Raw genomic sequence first — 17425 nt, forward strand, 5'->3', positions numbered from 1 at the left:
TTTCATTAAAGCAAATTCAGTCAGAACAAGAAGACAGGTACATACAGGTCCAAGTCTGCCTTATTTTGCACAAAAAAAAGTCCTTAATTCAATTGTTGATTTATGGGAAATGAAATTATGTGTGGTGTCAAAGCAGTGCCATATGGTACACTATAGCATCTATCTATATAACAGTATGATAGTTATTGAAAAACCATTACCAAATACCTCTTTTTCACTACCCACTCAAATAATAACTTGTTGCCAGCCATAAGCACCATTTTTCTCTGCACATTGATTTAGTGGTATTCATACAACTTTAAGATTTGGACTGAACATCTAAATCTGCAGACTACTGATAATTCAGCAATTAACTTTAAGCTACTGTTTAAATCCTATTTAATGAAAATAGTGACATATTTAGCTAAGAGTCTCTAGAGAGATCTGACTCACAGAGTCAATAAAAAAGCCAACATTATTTCTGATACCAAGAGAAGATGATTTTCTCTTGTGAGAGGGTTGGGATTTTTTTTCTGGTTTATAAAGAATTGATATGGAAGCATGTATTAGAGATTGCACCTAGCTTCTGTTTCAGTAGAGGCAGCTAAAATTTTCTATTGCTTACGATAATAAACATTGAATTCATATTCCTGTAAATTAAATTTAAAAAAATCTTATATAATGTCTTACAAAATGGAAGTTATCTAAGGTTTTTATAAATATAATCATGAGTATTGACATGGAAAAATGTTTTCCTTTGGTGACTAATTAAGTGACAGCAGTATGAATTCTGTTTCGGCTACAAATTCATTAATGAGGTCTTGCGAGCCATGGTGTGTCTTTGCATTAGTAAAAAAAAATAGTGCATGTACTCTTAGCTGCCTGTAAGCCAGTCTGATCGATGTGCAGCTGTATTAGCTGGCATGTTTGTTCACACTAGATGAAAGTGACTTTGTACAGACTACATATTATTTTTGAGCTGCAGGACAAGTCCGTGAACTACTGAAGTCCTCTGTGGCGGTGAATTACTCTCAGTGTAAGTAGGAGTTTAGGCTGATAAGAAATGATCACTTGTAAAGTCCTTTGTATTTTTTTAACTCTCTGCATGGGTTATGTGCATGCAGCCTGTTTATTCGTTGTAGCGACGTTTTACTAGCAAGGGAGCCACGTTGCCTTGGCATGAACTCATAAACTTGAACTGCTGAATGTTTCCTGTGCTTCCAGGTTACCCATGCCAAAAAGAAACTCTAGGCTCAGCCACTTTGAGTTAGGCAGGTCTGTAAGTATAGCCCAAGGATGGGACAGCCTAAATGCCTTTTCCTTTCTGTTGCATCAGCATGAGGGTGAGTCTCTATGCAAGCTCTACAAGGAGCTGAGCACCTTTTATTAAGGTTCAAGCAACTCTCTTCTCCGATGGTTTTGTTGATTTCAATAAGATGTTTATACCTGTAAGATCCCGAAGTATTCCATTCTTAAACACACCTCTATCAATATATTTTACTTTAGACCTCTGAACTGTCGGTTTAACCCTTAAGCAAGTAATTTAGGAAGAAGATTTGTCTTCAGTACTGGTGTCTTTTGTGAACAAGTTTGTGGGGTTTTTGGTTGTTGGTTTTTGTTGGTGGGTTTTGGTGTTTTGTTTTTTTTTTTTTTTTTGTTAGATTCAGGCTTTTATTACCTAGAGAAGATGCTGGGCTGGAACCTTTGAAATTAAGTTCTCTGGACACAAAACAGGACGTTGCATGACAGCTGCAAGGGAAGTTCCCTTATTCTGCCACTTTCTGGGGTAATAAGGTTGTCAGAGTTTTTTGAAACTTTCCTCTTGGCTCTCCAATAGTGGGAAAAGAGCATTGGTGGTGAGGAGTTTTTGTGTCTGATGCAAGAATCTTTGAGGATTTGTCCTAAAACTTCTGAACTAATGTGAACAGCCGCAGTTCTGCCACTGGCTGAACACAGTCTCTGGCTTTTGGTCTCTGAAAAGCTATAGGGAATTAAAAAGGAAAATTCAGGAATAAAATTCTCTGATAGCAGATTCCCATTCCCTTTGTCCAACCAATTCTACACAAGAGAATGAAGCTTTAAATTGCCTATGAAGAAAAAGTGAAAGTTTTTGTATTATCCTGAACAAAAAAAATGTATTTCATCATTGCATTTTTTTAAATACAGTAAGAAAATTGTATAGCCCCAATCAGCTTAATGGGTATTTAATATACATCATTTAGATGCATCTGATGATACTAAAGTGAAAAAGCCAATAAAGAGGATGCAGCCTGGACAAGTCAATAGACACTGTATTGGTAATCCCATAAAATGTCCCCAGGCAGCCCTGCCCTCAGCGCCTCATCTACATCTCCTTCAGCACTACTGATCTAGTGGAAGATGTCACCTTCTAGTGGAAGGTGTCCCTGCCCATGGCAGGGGGGTTGGAACTCGATGATCCTTAAGGTCCTTTCCAATCCAAACCATTCTATGATCTAGCTCACCGCAGGGGCACTTGGTGAGCCTGGACCAGGGAACTGGTCTATGTTTTAAAATGATCCTTTGCACTCTATTCTTTTCTTCTTGGCTGTTTTTTTGAGGAATATGAGGAGGAATGATGGGCTGCTCGGGATGGCACAACAAAAAAAGTTGTGAAATGAAGTTCTCGGGTAATCTGTGTCTCTAACAGGAATAATCTATTTTGCAACTTAAATTAAAGTTGCCACAGAAATGTGGTTTCTTCCGAACAACACAAGTAATCTCAGTCTATAGCTGAATACAGTTCATTTACCAGGTTAAGACAAAGCTCTTATCTGAATTTTTTTCCTCAACAATGTTGTGGCTGAAACAAGAGTTTTCCATTATATTTAATCTAGAAAAATGAAGATGTTTACATAACTTTAATTTTTCCCATTCCGTGCACTGAGATAACACAGAAAATAAACTGTATCCAGGCTTTTGTATACATTACACCAAAGTAAAACGTACTGCCAGTCCTGCAAGTCGGTACCCAACCACAGCTAGCTGTGCCCACTACCTCCCTCAGCTTGCAGCAGTGACTTTAAACTATGTAAATCCAGCAGCATGACACCATACAGCATCAGGTTGTGCTGTCTGTGGCTATACGAACTGTGTTAGTGTGAATAATAAGGCCCAGTGATTCAGTACTAAGGTATATAAACGTCATTCCTTATTTATCTGGTCTGTGATGCATGCCTTAGTCGGGCAACTGTAAATAAAGGTTTTTTTCTTACTATTTTCAGGCTGTCAACCTGAAAGGGCAAGCTGGGACCACGGGGCTTTCCTGGGCTGCTCTCTCATGTTTTTGAGAGGCAAATTCTATATCTTCAGGAGCTGCCTTTCTTTTCCATAGGCCATGCCTTCAGATGATGGAAGCGAGAGTCTGTTTCTATCGAAATCCACTCCTTGCTGGATGAGGGTTCATTATAAGCTTCAAAGTGTGGGAAATTCCTCTAATGTCAAAGTGCAGATGTAAGCTGAGGAAAAGAGCTTGGAGGCATTTTGTTTAATTGATAATGACTGCGACAAGCCAACTATTTGAATTAACTGTTCTCTTGCCTTGGAAGTTTAACCTGTTTCCTTTACCAAGCAGTAAACCACAAGAGTAAAAATAACACCCCATTTAACTTCTAGCTATTTGTATTTAGGTCTCTGCTAAGGTAGTGTTATTGTGCCTCTAGAAATAACCAGCTGGATAGAGCTGCTACTTCCCAAGCAGTGTCTGCAGACTTTCTTTTCAGCTCCCACAGATGTTCCTGTCAGGAGACAAAGTAGAGGAAGATTTCCGATTTTTCCTTTCAGTGCATGAATGTGTTGCTGTTTATTAAAGAAGACTAAATCACTGTGAGTATCATATGCCTACTTCACGTATTTAAGGAATTTGGTACTCAGTTGCCTGTTTGACACAAAATAGTCACTCAGGAAATTAGAAGTGCCCTAAAATTAGAAGAAATCTTAACCTAGTAGTCCCAGATTCACTTAAAGGGGAAAAGAGAAGAGAGCATACGATCATTTAAAACACCAGAGAAGCTCATCCTTCTTCTAATCAACACATTTCCCTGCAGCTCAGGATGAAGTGAAATATTAGCTTGGTAATGCTCAAGCTACACACACAAAAATCCAGGACATGAAACAAATAATAAATCATCACCTTCCTTGCAAGAAAATGATAAAAAGCATTTCTCTCCCAAGGAAGCATTCCACAGCAGGATCAATTTGTTTGTAAAGTGTATAAATTGTTTGTGATGGTGTGAACTTTGTATAAACACGGGGAAACGGCTTCGTGTTCCATCAATATTGATGTTTTTGAAGCATCCCTCTCCTCAGATGATTTGTAAGCATCTCCTTCAACGCTTCCTGGCTCCGAGGCAAGCTGCTAGATTTATCTTTCTTCTGTCGTAGATGCCTTCTGCTGCCTGTTGCGAGCAAGCTGGCTTCTCCAAACGGCGGACAGCTCAGTGTCACCGTGCCCGGCGTGCCCCGGTTGCCGCAGGCGGGCTGGTGCGGCCGAAGCCGCCCGCTCTCCCCGGCTGCATCTTGCTCCGAAGGCGAACAAAGGAGCCGCCAAATCGATCACCAACAGGTGCTGCGCACACATAAGCGTGAGAAACTTTCTCCGGGTTCTTACTAAGAGTTTGCTAGGGGGAAGAGATCCCTCGGCTGCAGGGGACAAAGCGGCGCCGGGGGAGAGGCAACCACCGAAAAAAAACCCAGAGGAGGGGAGATGGAAGGCGCAGCCACCCACTTCTTCCAGGCAGCGCGGGGCTCCCGAGTTTTGGGACAAAGCGGCGGGAGCCCGCAAAACGTGGCGGGCTTTGGGGCACGGCGGGCAGCCCTCGCTCTGAGGTAAGGCACCTCGCTCTGCGCCCGCCGGGCCCCGGGAGCCGCGCACCCGCACCTCCCCGGGCAACGCCCGGCCCCGGCCCCCGCTCGGGCCGCCCCACCTGCGGCCGCGCCGCCGCCCCGCGGCGCTGGCCCCTGCTTCCGACCCGCCCCGGGGCCGGTGCGCGGAGGGGAGGGAGGGAGGGAAGCGGTGGGGGGCGGTTGTTTAACCCTTTCCCCGCCGGGCGGCTCCGGAAACGGCCGAGGCGGCGGCAGCGGCGGCCCCGTGAGGCGCGGCGCTGTGTCCTGTGCCCGGGCGGGGAGGGGTGGCGCAGGGTGGGGGCGAGCGCGGGGCGGGGGGGCCGCGGGAGCCGCTCCCTCCTTGCCCAGCCCGGCCCGGCCCGGCAGAGGCGGCGGGAGGAGGAGGAGGGCGCAGAGCGCAGACATGGCGGCCAACATGTACCGAGTGGGAGGTATGTGGGGACGCGGCAGCGCCCGCCCGTCGCCGGGGGGGCCCTGCGCCCGTCAGCGGGGACGGCGCCTGGCCGGGGGGCCCCGCCGAGCCGCGGGCTGTGCGCGCCGCGCCGGGGTGAAGAGAGGCGCACCGGTCCCCTTCGCCTGCCGCGGCCAGCGCCATGGCCCTGAGCGGGGCGGCCAGGCCCCGGCGGGCGGCGGGAGGCGGCAGCCGGTGCCGGCAAAGGGGCCGCCGGGCCCTCCGCGGGGCGGAGGGGGAGGATGCAGGTTCCTCCCCCGCCAGCCCTGTGCGCCGGGTGGGAGGCCGGCCCCCACCGCCGAGGAGGAGAAGGGCAGCGCCGCCCTCCGCGGGGAAGGGGGGAGCGGCGCCGCCGGCTTCCTGCCCCCTCACCGGGGCGCGGGTCGGGCATGGCCTCCCTTCGCGCCTCGCCTCCTTCCCCGGCGAGCGGCGAAGGGGCCGCCCGGCGGGCCCCCGGCCCCGCCGCCCGCCGAGCCAGCGCACGGCAGCGGGCTGGCCCGCCTGCGAGGCGAGCGAGGGGCGGCCTACCGGGGCCGTGCGCCCCCGGCCCGGGGGCCTGCCTCGGCCCAGCCCTACCGCCGCTTGCGGCCTGGCGGGCCCGGGCGGCGTGGCGCGGGCAGCCGGCGCCCGCCCCGGGGGGCGGCCGGCGGCGGTGCGCTCCGTGCCGTTCCCCTGCCCCCGCTCCCTCCCTTTAACGGCGGAGTTTCTCTGCGCCTTCCTTCGTCTCCCGGGGATAAGTAATAAATCCGGCTGTGTAACCGGGGGATTTCTGTCAGCTTTCCTGCTTACCGACGTGACCCCTGAGGAGTGCGCTGATACGTGACTGCTTGGCACTGGGCGAAGGGGGGTGGGGAGGGGCACTTAGGCGGTAAAAAACACGGCAAATTTTTCTCTTCCCACCCACAGCCTGTCGAAATAAACACTGATAACTTTCCGCTGCCCTCCCTTACGGAGTGAACATGGCTGTGTTCCTAGCGCTGTGGCTCAGGTGCACCGCTCAAGTTAGGTTTTCAGTACTTGGTGCTCAGAAATGGCTTGTTTCCTCCTGCTCTCCTCAACAGCCTGAGGTGAGAGGGAAGATGCAAGGAAAGGAGGGGTGATAGTAGTTTGAATCTCTTTCTGCCTCTGTTTTGAGATACGCTGATAGATCCACAAATCGTCTGTCTGCATACTCCTTCATTAGGGCATTTAGATTGTCATGCTATCAGCATTTACTCATGAAAGTAATCCTCCTCTGAGCAGCCTGGGTAGGGTTTGCTTCTTAGGTCATCAATTCTCAATTTTTTCATTGTAATCTTAATAAGCAATTGTGAACAATATCCAGAGATCCTAGTCTTTCTTTAGAGCTAAATGAGCTACCTGAGGCGCTATTTCACTGTAATGTGGTGTCAAAGCATTGCAGAAGACTTTTATACATCATTATGGTCCCCCCACCCAATTTTTTTAAATAAAGTTTGCAAGGTGCATGGTGCAGAAGTCAAATATCAAATGTAAAGTGTGGTTAGCATTTCACAGGTACTTCTTCATTTGACAAAAAGAAGTGTTGAGAAAACTATTGAAGGAAATGCGCTGCATGTCAATTCTTTGTATGTTACATGGGAGCAGCCTTCAGGATATGAGTAAACTTCCATATACTCTATGAAAATATTTTTATATTAGTGATGCTGTAAGAGATTTTGTCCTGGAAGGACCTTGCTAACCTCATGACTATTACTGCTTAATATAGTTTGCATGTTACTGAACAGAGATGACAACAAAAGCAAGTATCGTAAAATGTACGTTACTCATTTGGACAACTGTACTACCACAGCACCTGATAATAAATGTGAGGTAGCATATTTTACAGAAATATTTATGTCCATAATGTAGAAACTTATTAAACCACTCCATTCTTAAATCTTCCCTAATCGATTGTGAGAAACAGACGCTTTTATATGAAGATTTATGAAGTGTGTGGATTACGAAATTACGATGTAAGCTTCAACACAAGGCATTTAACTTTATTTCAGCATGATTGTTAAAGCACTTGTAGTGCAGTTAGAACCAGAATTTAGGAACAAATTATGTTAAATCTCGGTATAGAAATATTTAACTGTCTTAACATTTACTAAGAAATCTCAGTTTTTTAACAGCTGCTAGGTTTAGAAGAAAATTTTTGCACTAATAATGATATGCTTTTACATATTATTTTTTGGTATTTCAATATCTTTTTTCATTGCAGATTATGTTTATTTTGAAAATTCTTCCAGCAATCCATATCTCATTAGGAGAATTGAAGAGCTTAACAAGGTACACAAGTATCTAAGATTCTTGCTTAACCTTTGACAACAGTCAGTGCACTTTTCAAAAACTGAGAATGATTGCCATCCCATAAGATTTCTATTGCGGTAGAATTTTCTGGTTGTGGGTTTTGTTTTTTTTTTTTTTTACTTTCTTGAGATTCGTTATGTATTTTGTGTATGTTTCAGTTACTGAAATCTTGCTATGTGATATCCTGTAATTCTGCCCTGTTATCTAAGGAAACACTCAGTTGATCATTCCTGGTGAACAGGAGTACTCTGTTGTAAAAATTTCCAAACGAATCCTGTGAATGCTTGAGGAAATGAATGAATTTAATTCTCTGTATGGTGATGACACTGTGAATCCATCTGGAATGATAGCGATCATGTACTGTGTCTGCTTTTGGATGTATGTATAAAGAGCTAGCAGGTATCAGTAAGACTTTGCAGTGATCAAATAACAGAGTATGTGACTTCTGTGGCTGTTTATTGCTCTGCTTATTGGCAGCTGTGAATGAAGGATGGGCTTTTGAATAGAAATAGAGACTGTATTCTCTGTCTTTATCCTGAGTGTATTTTTATAAAGAATGGAGGCTTTTCAGAGTGTCATTTTGGGGAAAGCATGATTATTTTTCTTTGTTTTTGTACTGCTAAGAATGGTGTGGGTTTTTTTTTTTTTTTTAGTGTGGCATATTTTTACTATTTCATCAAGCAGTATTAAAATTACTGATACATTATGTCAAAAGTTAATGATCAAAATGCCTATCGTGATGTAAATAAAGGTAAAGATTTTTTTTTTCCTGTGGTTAGAAAGTAAATTAAAAAATTGGTGACCTGCAAACGATTTTCTTATTAATGGAACATAACACTACTCCATAGCAGACATCAACCACATACCCTGTTAGTGCTGTCCAACACAACATTCACTGAACTTGTGCATGGCAAATCATTTTGGACTTTTATTGGAGAAGAATATTTTTTATTTACAGTAATTGAAGTGATTCCAATTACGTTCTGAATGTAATGTTTATTATCTTTAAACTGCATTGCTATAATTTAATCTTGCTCGTGGATGGTAGAGCAGAGTCATGTATTGATTTTTTTTGATTTTTTTTTTTTTAATTTAAAGAGAGTTTCGAGGATATAGTCCAGATATCTTAATTGTGAATTATGTGCTTTCATGTGTTAAAGGCATTGAGCAAACGTGGAGATGTTACGCAAATATGTAATGAAATGCTTTGGTTATCATTTTACTGGAGATAAGATGCTTTCTTTTTTTTGGTAAGAAACTTAATTAAAAACATGATACTTTCCAGTGCCACATCTTGAGTTTTAAATAACTAACTCAAGGTAATGAACTAATTTTGTACTTTTCATAACAAGAAAGAGGGTACAGTTCTTCAAATATTAGTAGATTCTTTACATTATCAGGCTAAAGAGCGTGATCCCTGTAACGAGTCATGAAAATAACTGTGAACTGAATAGCTCTTTTATCTTACGAGCTGCAGTGAATTTTCAAATAAACCATGTTATATTAGATATGATTCTGAAAAAAATGCTGGAGAACTTTGAAATACACATTTCTGTCTAAAGCTGGGTTGCAAAGAAATATTCACAAGCTTCTAATATTTCTTAAGGATTCTTAAGTTAACATGATGCTGGCATTGCATCTCTAAATAGCTGAATAATATATAAATTCATAGGACTAAATAATTATAATCAATACTGTTGTCTGATCTGAAATTGATATTGGCCTGTGTCAGGAAGTTTTTACTTATTTGAGTAATTCTGTTGTTTTCAGCCTGACTGATCATGTGAGAACTACTAATATGAGGGAAAACTGCAAGCAAGAGGGCATTTAATTTGTATTATTTAGCTGTGGAAGGATACATTCTGACTTGATTTATCTTTCCTTTGTAGACAGCCAATGGAAACGTGGAAGCAAAAGTGGTGTGTTTTTACAGGCGAAGAGATATTTCCAACAGCCTTATAATGCTTGCAGATAAGCATGCTAGTAAGTAGATTGTATAGGGCATTTTTTCTTTCTATCACAGCCTTTTCAGTTTCTGCAGCTACTTAAAATTGCATTTCTTTGGCATGTGGAATATATATTTATATTAGGCATTAATTAATACCCAGTTAGATACTTAGCATTATCTGATACTGGCCCTGCTCCTAGTAGTTGCTTCCAGGACTTAACTGAAGCTGTATTAAAGTGATTGAAAGTCTCCATTTGAAAAAAAATAATGTATTTTTTCATCTGGAAGATACAGTTATATTTCTTTTTTTATGTCAAAAGTAAATCTTGGGTGTAAGTCGATTTAAGCTTAAGAGCGTTCGTGAGGATTTGATTTGACTTTTTTGAGTTAGACATAAACGCATATTGCTTACTGTAAGGAATGAAATGTATCATTGGAGACTGAAAATAACTGGAGATTGTAAAATAGCTGTTACGTGCATTTATGCTGAATGTAGATATTAATCAGTAAAATAGTAGTAAGCATCATCTCATTGGTTTTTCAGAAAAGCAACAAGTGGTAATAGGGAAAAAAGTCCCATTTTCATCATGAACTTAACTTTTTTTGGTAGCTGCCATTTGGTCTACAACTGAAATATGGTATTTTTCCATAACTTCATAGTGAAAAATATAATTCTGAAGACAAAAACAGAACCTAAAAACCAGATGTTTGAGAAAATAGTTATTTGCAAAACATTGCACTCATGTTTGTAAATAACTGAAGTGTTAAATATGTCAATGTCCGGTAAATTTCTTGCCATATACTGTTAAATAACACTTTGATTATAAATGCTACTTGAGTTTTCAAAATTAATATGTGAATAAGTGACGTAGGGATTATAAATGTCTGTACTCTAATTTATCAGGATGAATCTCTTTAAAGACATTACCTGATGCCATCTTTTGTGTGCAGATATATGATGGAGTAATTACGTGCTTAAAAAAATACCTTACAATTTGTTTAATGTCAAATTCTGATAATTTTACTCATATAAGTACTGTTAGTGAAGAGAAACGGCCAACTTTTGGCTTTTGTTTTATTCTTTCATTGATCCTAGAGGAGTGGAGGTGATTTGAGTACGTAGTGTGAAGTACTAGCTTGGTTTTTAAAGAAAGAAAATACATCTTGCTTACGTTCTAAGGGAATGAGTTATTTAAATGTTTTTCTAATATAGTTGGGTACACTTTATAATTATTGGTGACTTATTTTATGGTAGTCTACCTCCACAATCATTATAGTCTTTTGAGTTCTTCCGTATGAAATGTATAGAATCATAGAACTTTTAGTGAGCTTCACTAAGCTTTCCAGCACAATTTTTTTGTTTTTCTTTTCTAATGGAGGGGGCAGGGAAGGAAGAAAAGGATAACAATTTTACTGGAAATACAATTTTTTTCATTTGATTTTTAAAACATGAATCATGTAAATTTTTTTGGTTGACTTATTTTTTAGAAAAGGGTGTGTTAGTTCGGTGGGCATCATTCTATCTGGAGAAGTGAGTAAGATTTTTCTATGTCCTTTCTGAGTTTTAGATTGCCATTTTGTCAGCACTTTGATATAGAGGACTTGTTGCTCTTCCACTATAGCATACTAGGAGTTTGTTGGTGTCAGTAGAAGTACCGTGGAATCTTCTATCACATTTTCTCTATTGAGATTCTCTTGCTGTTTTCTAGTGAGAAAACAGAAATTTAATTTCTAGCTGATTCAACAAGCATCTTTAGAATGCCTCTGCCTCACAGGTCGTAAGTCTTCTAACCCAGTGTTCTTATGGATTAGGTTTCTCTGTGGACGTTTTCTCTGTACGTAATGTTTTCTTTCTGACCAATCTGGAATCTGTACGGCTAAGTTATCTTACGGGATATATGTTGCAGTTATAGGGGACGGCACATAGTGAAGGATTGCTCACCTGGATCTTCGTACAGCTCATACAGCAGATGTAGTTAAATGTCAAATCAATTTAAATGTTTTGATTGTGGAATACCACAGTGTTCTGTTTAAAAATATGATGTATATAAACAAAATATTTGTGTATTTATGAATTAAATGTTCTGGGAATGTTTTATATAGCTTAACATGTTAATGCTTCAGCACTTCTACCTGGTTTGTTATAAAATAACTGCTAAAAGGTGCAAGTTTCTTACAGAAGGGAAATTCTGGTTCAGTCACTGGTTACTCCAGTGTACGTGTCTAGAGAAGTCTTTTAAGTATAAGATCTGCTTGATCTTGCCTGATGACATTTTATATTGCTAGCAATTTTTTTTTTTCTTTATGATAGAGAAAACTGTCCTGAGTAATGTACTTTTGAAGATTTTGGAAGGTGGGGATTGGGTTTTTTGGGTGACACTTCAATTTCTGAAGGTTGTATTTTGTGATGTAGGTATGATCCCATTTAATAAGAGAAGAAAATAGCTTCGTAAGAAAGTATTTTGGAACTTTAAGAACAAATTTTCAATAATTTGAAAAAGTTTCAAAAAAATTTTAAATGGGAAAAATGGAATGAAGTAGATCTGTGACACTGTCACTGGTAAAGAGCCAATATACTGGTTTGGAGGGTTTTTTTGTTTGTTTGTTTTTTCAGTGGTCTTCAAAAAAGTTTCAGGATATGAAAAGAAATAGGGGGGGGGAAATGAGTTTTCCTTAGGCCATTCTAAAATACTCAGGTACAGAGGGGTTCCCTTGATTTCAAAGCATCTGACACTAATCTGTGAGGAAATTGCATTTCCTCTGTTTTTTTCTCTGGTGTTCCTGGTGGAAGTTAATTAACGAGCATTTTTATTTGTCTACCAGCATCATGTATGATATGAGTCTAGATCTCGGAATAGTTCTATAAGCTGACTGTAGCCACTGAAATCCAGGGGTTTGGAATGTTTTATGGGCCCTTGAAGACATTACATTTTTCCCCCTTTTATTTCTGTTACTATAAAATAGAGTTTATGATAAGGCCAACTTGAAAGCCAAAACAAAATACTGGCCAAGATCAGCTTCTTGATCCTATGCAGCCTCCTGAACTGAGTAGAGGAGTTCTGTTGGAGTGTTAACATCCACCAGCTCTTAGGTTGTAGCCATTACCATAGGGTCACTGCAAGGGGGTCATTCCTTTCTTCGTGCAGCAGAGTAAGGCTTACTTTATGGGGAAAAGAAGGAAAAAAGATGAATAGAAGACAGCAGGCCATACAAGAGCTATTGGAACAGATGACTGAAGTACATAAGCAGATGAACTTTGAGAGATGGGACAAAAACACTCAGCTCATTAAAATGGGTGAAGCAAACATAAAAGGGTGGCATAGAGATGTTTTCTAACCAAATGGTGTGATTGAATGAGAAATTGCTAACTGTAGCTGGATCTATAAAATTTAGATGATCCTTTATCAAAACTGGAGTTGATGTAAGTATTCTAGGGCAAGGTTTTAATAGCTGGGAAGGGAGGACTAGCTCTGTACCAGCACTGGGTTTGGGTTACAGTGAAGGGCTCAACTTCTGTGTTTCCTTCTTTTGTAATAGATTTATGCACTGTTGCTTTCTTGAAGCTGAGTAGGGTGGCCTGAGTGCATGATGCCATTTTATACCATTCTTCACATTTTAAATTCTTTATCTGGTCATGTGCTATCACGTAATACTATGTCTGAAGTCAGTCTCTTATTGCAGCTCCTCAAACAGCTTTTGTCTAGTCAACCACCTAGGGAGGATCTAAAAAAAAATTCCTATTGTCAGAGGCCTTTGTCTCCTGATTTATTAAGAGAGCTTGCTTTGACTTAGGTATACTGAGCTCCTGACTAAATGCCCAGAATTTTTCTGGGCCTATGATAAAGCCCATGCACTATGTATTTTTTCTCATTAACAAAATTGATGCTGTTATGAATGAGACAGGAGTCAATTTAAAAGAAATCTGAGGCATATTGGTTTCGGTGACTGAGAGATCAAAGGTAAAACTGAAATTTTTCTAGATTACAGAAGTTGTAGTCAAAATCTCCTTTTTTCAATCTCAATTGCTCTTTGTAGAGATTACTTACTGGCTTTACTTCTCATAGTTGCAGGTTTTTTTAGGACTTTTCTTAGCCTTCGGCTCTTGAACAATCATGTTTCATGTCACATTGCTTTGCAAAATGGTGTTTCAGCTACAGAATTTTTGTACACAATGGATTTCTAGGAAGAAAGGAAGAGTCCTGCTAGTGATCTGGTGGTTGCTGTTGAACAGTTGGGTCTATACTCAGTTCTGACCTTGGTATGACACTTCTGTATTGTGATGAGAAACAAATTAAGTATTCTCTCTGTACTTTAGTTTCTTTATCTGTAAAGTAACGCTCTTAGAAGTTCTTATTAAGGTTGGTGAAAAATATTTAATACACCAATACATTTTTAAATGTTAAAAGATCTCAAAGCACCTTACAAATAAAAACTAAGATTTTATTTTGTATATTAATATCAAGAATGTTCCAACAGTCCTGGAAATGGTTTGATCTTACACAGCAGTTTTGCTGCTGTTGAGTTCTCTTATGTAAAGATGCTTTGTATTTGTGAAAAAAAACCCCAAACCAATTATTTTGCATATTGTCAATCTACGTTAGCATCATAATAATTGCCAAACACTCCAGATGCATCCAAGAGAATAAAGCTGTTAATATTCCATCTGATTTTTGGGAAGCATTTTATTTCAGTAGAGCAGCAGGCTAGCAGGTAGCATAGAAGATGGCAAGAAAATGAGCTCAACTTGAGAAATACTGTTTAATATATTTAATAGTAATGCAGATTACTCATTAGTATTCCCAAAGATATACAAAACTGAAATGTGAATTCCTTTAATATGTCATCAGGTTTTTTAATATATGGTTGCTGTTGCATAGTGGTATTCTTAATACTCAGTTCCAGGAAAAACATGAGAGTTTTTCCTGTCCTCTTCAACAATTGAAGAAATACAACTTAGTTTCATTTTTCAGTATTTTTCCCAAGTGTACATAGAATTAAAACAGGAATAGGGCAATTCAGATATTCAGTCTATAAGAAAAAAATTATGTGTGTGTGGAGACCCTGGGAGTTCAGTAAAGAACTCCAGAGTAAAATGCCTAAAACACTTTGTGTTGTTCAGTGTTCTTTTCTCTTAGTCACATATTTGACTCTGTATCATTCAAAACATTTATAATCTAGTATTACTGGGTTATTTTTGTCCAATCAGATGATAAAACAACCAAACACGTGGTGGGTTTTTTTTGTCGTGGTTCTTTTTCATTATAGTAGTTCTTGTACATCAAACTAAAAAGCTGTTATTCAGAAAGGATATAATGTTTATTTAATCACAGTCCCTTTTCTGAGAAATCACTTTAAGATGAGAGACTTTTCCTGTTACTTACTTTTTATGCTAAGACATTATATAATTTGAATTATCTTTTGACTGGAGACTTTGTTTGAAACCTTAAATTGGCTTTTTTTTGGTCCCACTAGTTCCCTTGAGTACCTGTTGTCTCCACAGCCTATGTTTAGTTAGAAGCACCTTTGGTCAAATGAACGTGAGAGAAATGTTAATTTTTCCATTGCATATGATCCATTTTCTCCACCTTCATAATTTTAAATGTTGAAATAATTCATACTTTTTTTTTTAACATGATGAATGCTTATATTGTTGTATTCAACATCCAGCTTCCAAGGAATGAATTAAGACAGTTTATTCGCTTTACTGGTAGTGCTAGTAGAGATTGACATCCATCCGACAAGAAAGAATGCTCAGAGGCATAGAGAGTTCTTAGTTACTCTTTCAAGGGAATTGAAGTTTAAAGAGCTGCCTGTTTAGCAGGTGGTCCTTTGAATGAAAAGATCATTGTATTGCATTTGTCTTGATACAAATAAAACAGAAACAAAACCTTTTGGGTCTTATTTATGGTCATGTGGATACAAAAAAAAAAAATCTGTAGAGCTCAAGAGTTCGGTTGATTTGCGTCTCTTACAGTAGTGCGTAAGTGACTCTGCCATGGAATTTAGTAGCTTTCAGAAGATTTTCTGTTAGGTTACAGTTTGTTTTTTAATTGCACTTGGTGAGAAGGCCTCTTTTCCTGCTTGCTGTTAAGAGAACAGATGTGTTGATATTACCCTGTGATGAAAGATACCATTTTTCTGGATGTTAGATAGGAGGGAAAGGAGCTGAGCAGTGGAAAGTTGGGAATCAAAAGACAGGAGAATCTCTTGGAGCATTTGTAAGGAAGAAGAAGGCTTGGCTGCTAGATACACCCGAGGAGTGGGTGAGCAGACTTGTGTAACTGGTTCAGTGAGATACTACCTTCTTAATCTCAAGGCTTCTGTAAATATAAACTAGTGTTTGTTTGCAGCTTAGTGTCCCTGGCCCTGTCATCTGTGTCCAACCCCCTGCCCCCCTGGTGAGTACCCAAGAATTAGGAGAAAATGATTTTTGACCTCACATATTTGCCCTCTTTTCTTTGAGGAAAAGACAAGTCTTTCAGAAGTCTGTGTGAGCAAGCCATCAGAAGACTCTTGGGTTTGCTTTGAAGATGGGGTGGTGAACAGAGACAAAACCAAATATAGTAAGCCAGGAAAGTTTTGGAGAATGAGTTCCAATGGCTCTTTTGCTTGAGACTGGAATTTTACATGCTATACTTATTTACAGTCAACTAAGAGAGAAATGTAAACTAAGCACTAGCAAATTGAAGTATGTTATGTTGCTTCCGGGGATCCTGAAGTCTGTGATGTGGGCGAGACACACCCTGGGAGGACCATTTAAGGATGATACAGATAACAAATTCTTTAATCGGTGGCAGAGTAGCTTTTATGCTAAGGTATTTTTATGTTAGTGTAACTACCACTTTCACTGAAAATGAGCTTGAGGAATAGGGGGGGGGGGTGTGAGGAAGACATGAACTTTTTGGTCTCCTGAGACAAGGGAACATGAAGTTTTCCTTCATTTACCCAAGAGAATGCCTTAAGTTGTAATTTATTTGGAGAGGGGGAAAAAATTCAGAACTTGCTGAAATAGAGCAGGCCGTGTCCAAAATTACATCCTTGTCGCCAAGGAGAAGCTTGTCTCAAGGCTCCCAATTATCCTTTTCAAGGGCGCTTTGGGTAGTGTCATAAATTATGTGTTTTGTTCATTTGATTTTTGTGTAAGAACTGCATACTTGTGAATTTTTTTTCCCTCAACGGTAAAAGCAATAAAGAAGCAGTAATGAGGAGCTTTTTGCTTCTGACAATATCTGAGTCTTCTTTTTGTGAATGACATTTTAGAATTAGTAGTTAACTGTAGTGTATATTGTCTCATTAACAAGTTTACTGTCAGCTGTAAGTATCTTGTGGAATTATTAACTGCTGTGGCCGTTCAGACTCTTCCTTTGGTGCAGAATGTCTTGTTAGATTGTGAATGTTAATGATCTCTTAATGGAGTGAATGGATTTCCAACTAAGTTCATAATTTTAGGAGTTCTTAGCGCTGATGGAAAACTTGCATAAATACATTTTTTTTCACCTGAGTATATGTGATCTGCATTTGAGGATGTAGGATTTTGCACGTATAAAAATATTGTCCACTTTGTGCAGTTAGTTTGTATAACTGCATCTGAATTTTTGCATGAACTAGCAAACTAGCTAGTAACTGCTAGCTTCATCTTTTGACCTCTTAAGAATAGATTTATAATTTTGGGCAGCCATACCTAGATTTTTTTTTTTTTTTTTAAATTCAAAAATCTTATTTTATGAACACATAATTTAAAACGGTTGAACACATTGCTGCCAATCTCTGTGAATGTGAAAACAAACTAAAACCAAAATCTGGATTAACTCCATGAGTTTGCTGTGGAGAGTGGAAAGCTGCAAAATATCAGTTCATATTTATGCTTAAAACTG

The 17425-nt window shown here is 40.0% G+C and overlaps 1 protein-coding gene across 2 annotated transcripts in view; it reads left to right on the forward strand.

Moving 5' to 3' along the window:
* Positions 1–5228: 5228 nt before the first annotated feature.
* Positions 5229–17425, forward strand: part of MTA3 (metastasis associated 1 family member 3) — a 142967-nt gene continuing 130770 nt past the window's right edge. The window contains exons 1-3 of one of the 2 annotated variants that reach the window (XM_050893420.1): positions 5229–5273; positions 7515–7582; positions 9493–9586. In XM_050893420.1, coding sequence (XP_050749377.1) covers positions 5246–5273; positions 7515–7582; positions 9493–9586 — 190 coding nt within the window. In that variant the 5' untranslated portion in view covers positions 5229–5245. The remainder of the gene's footprint in view (positions 5274–7514; positions 7583–9492; positions 9587–17425) is intronic. The other variant, XM_050893421.1, reaches the window with a different exon arrangement.

This window comes from Gymnogyps californianus, chromosome 3 (genome assembly GCF_018139145.2).
Source record: "Gymnogyps californianus isolate 813 chromosome 3, ASM1813914v2, whole genome shotgun sequence".
Taxonomy (NCBI): Eukaryota; Metazoa; Chordata; class Aves; order Accipitriformes; family Cathartidae; genus Gymnogyps; species Gymnogyps californianus.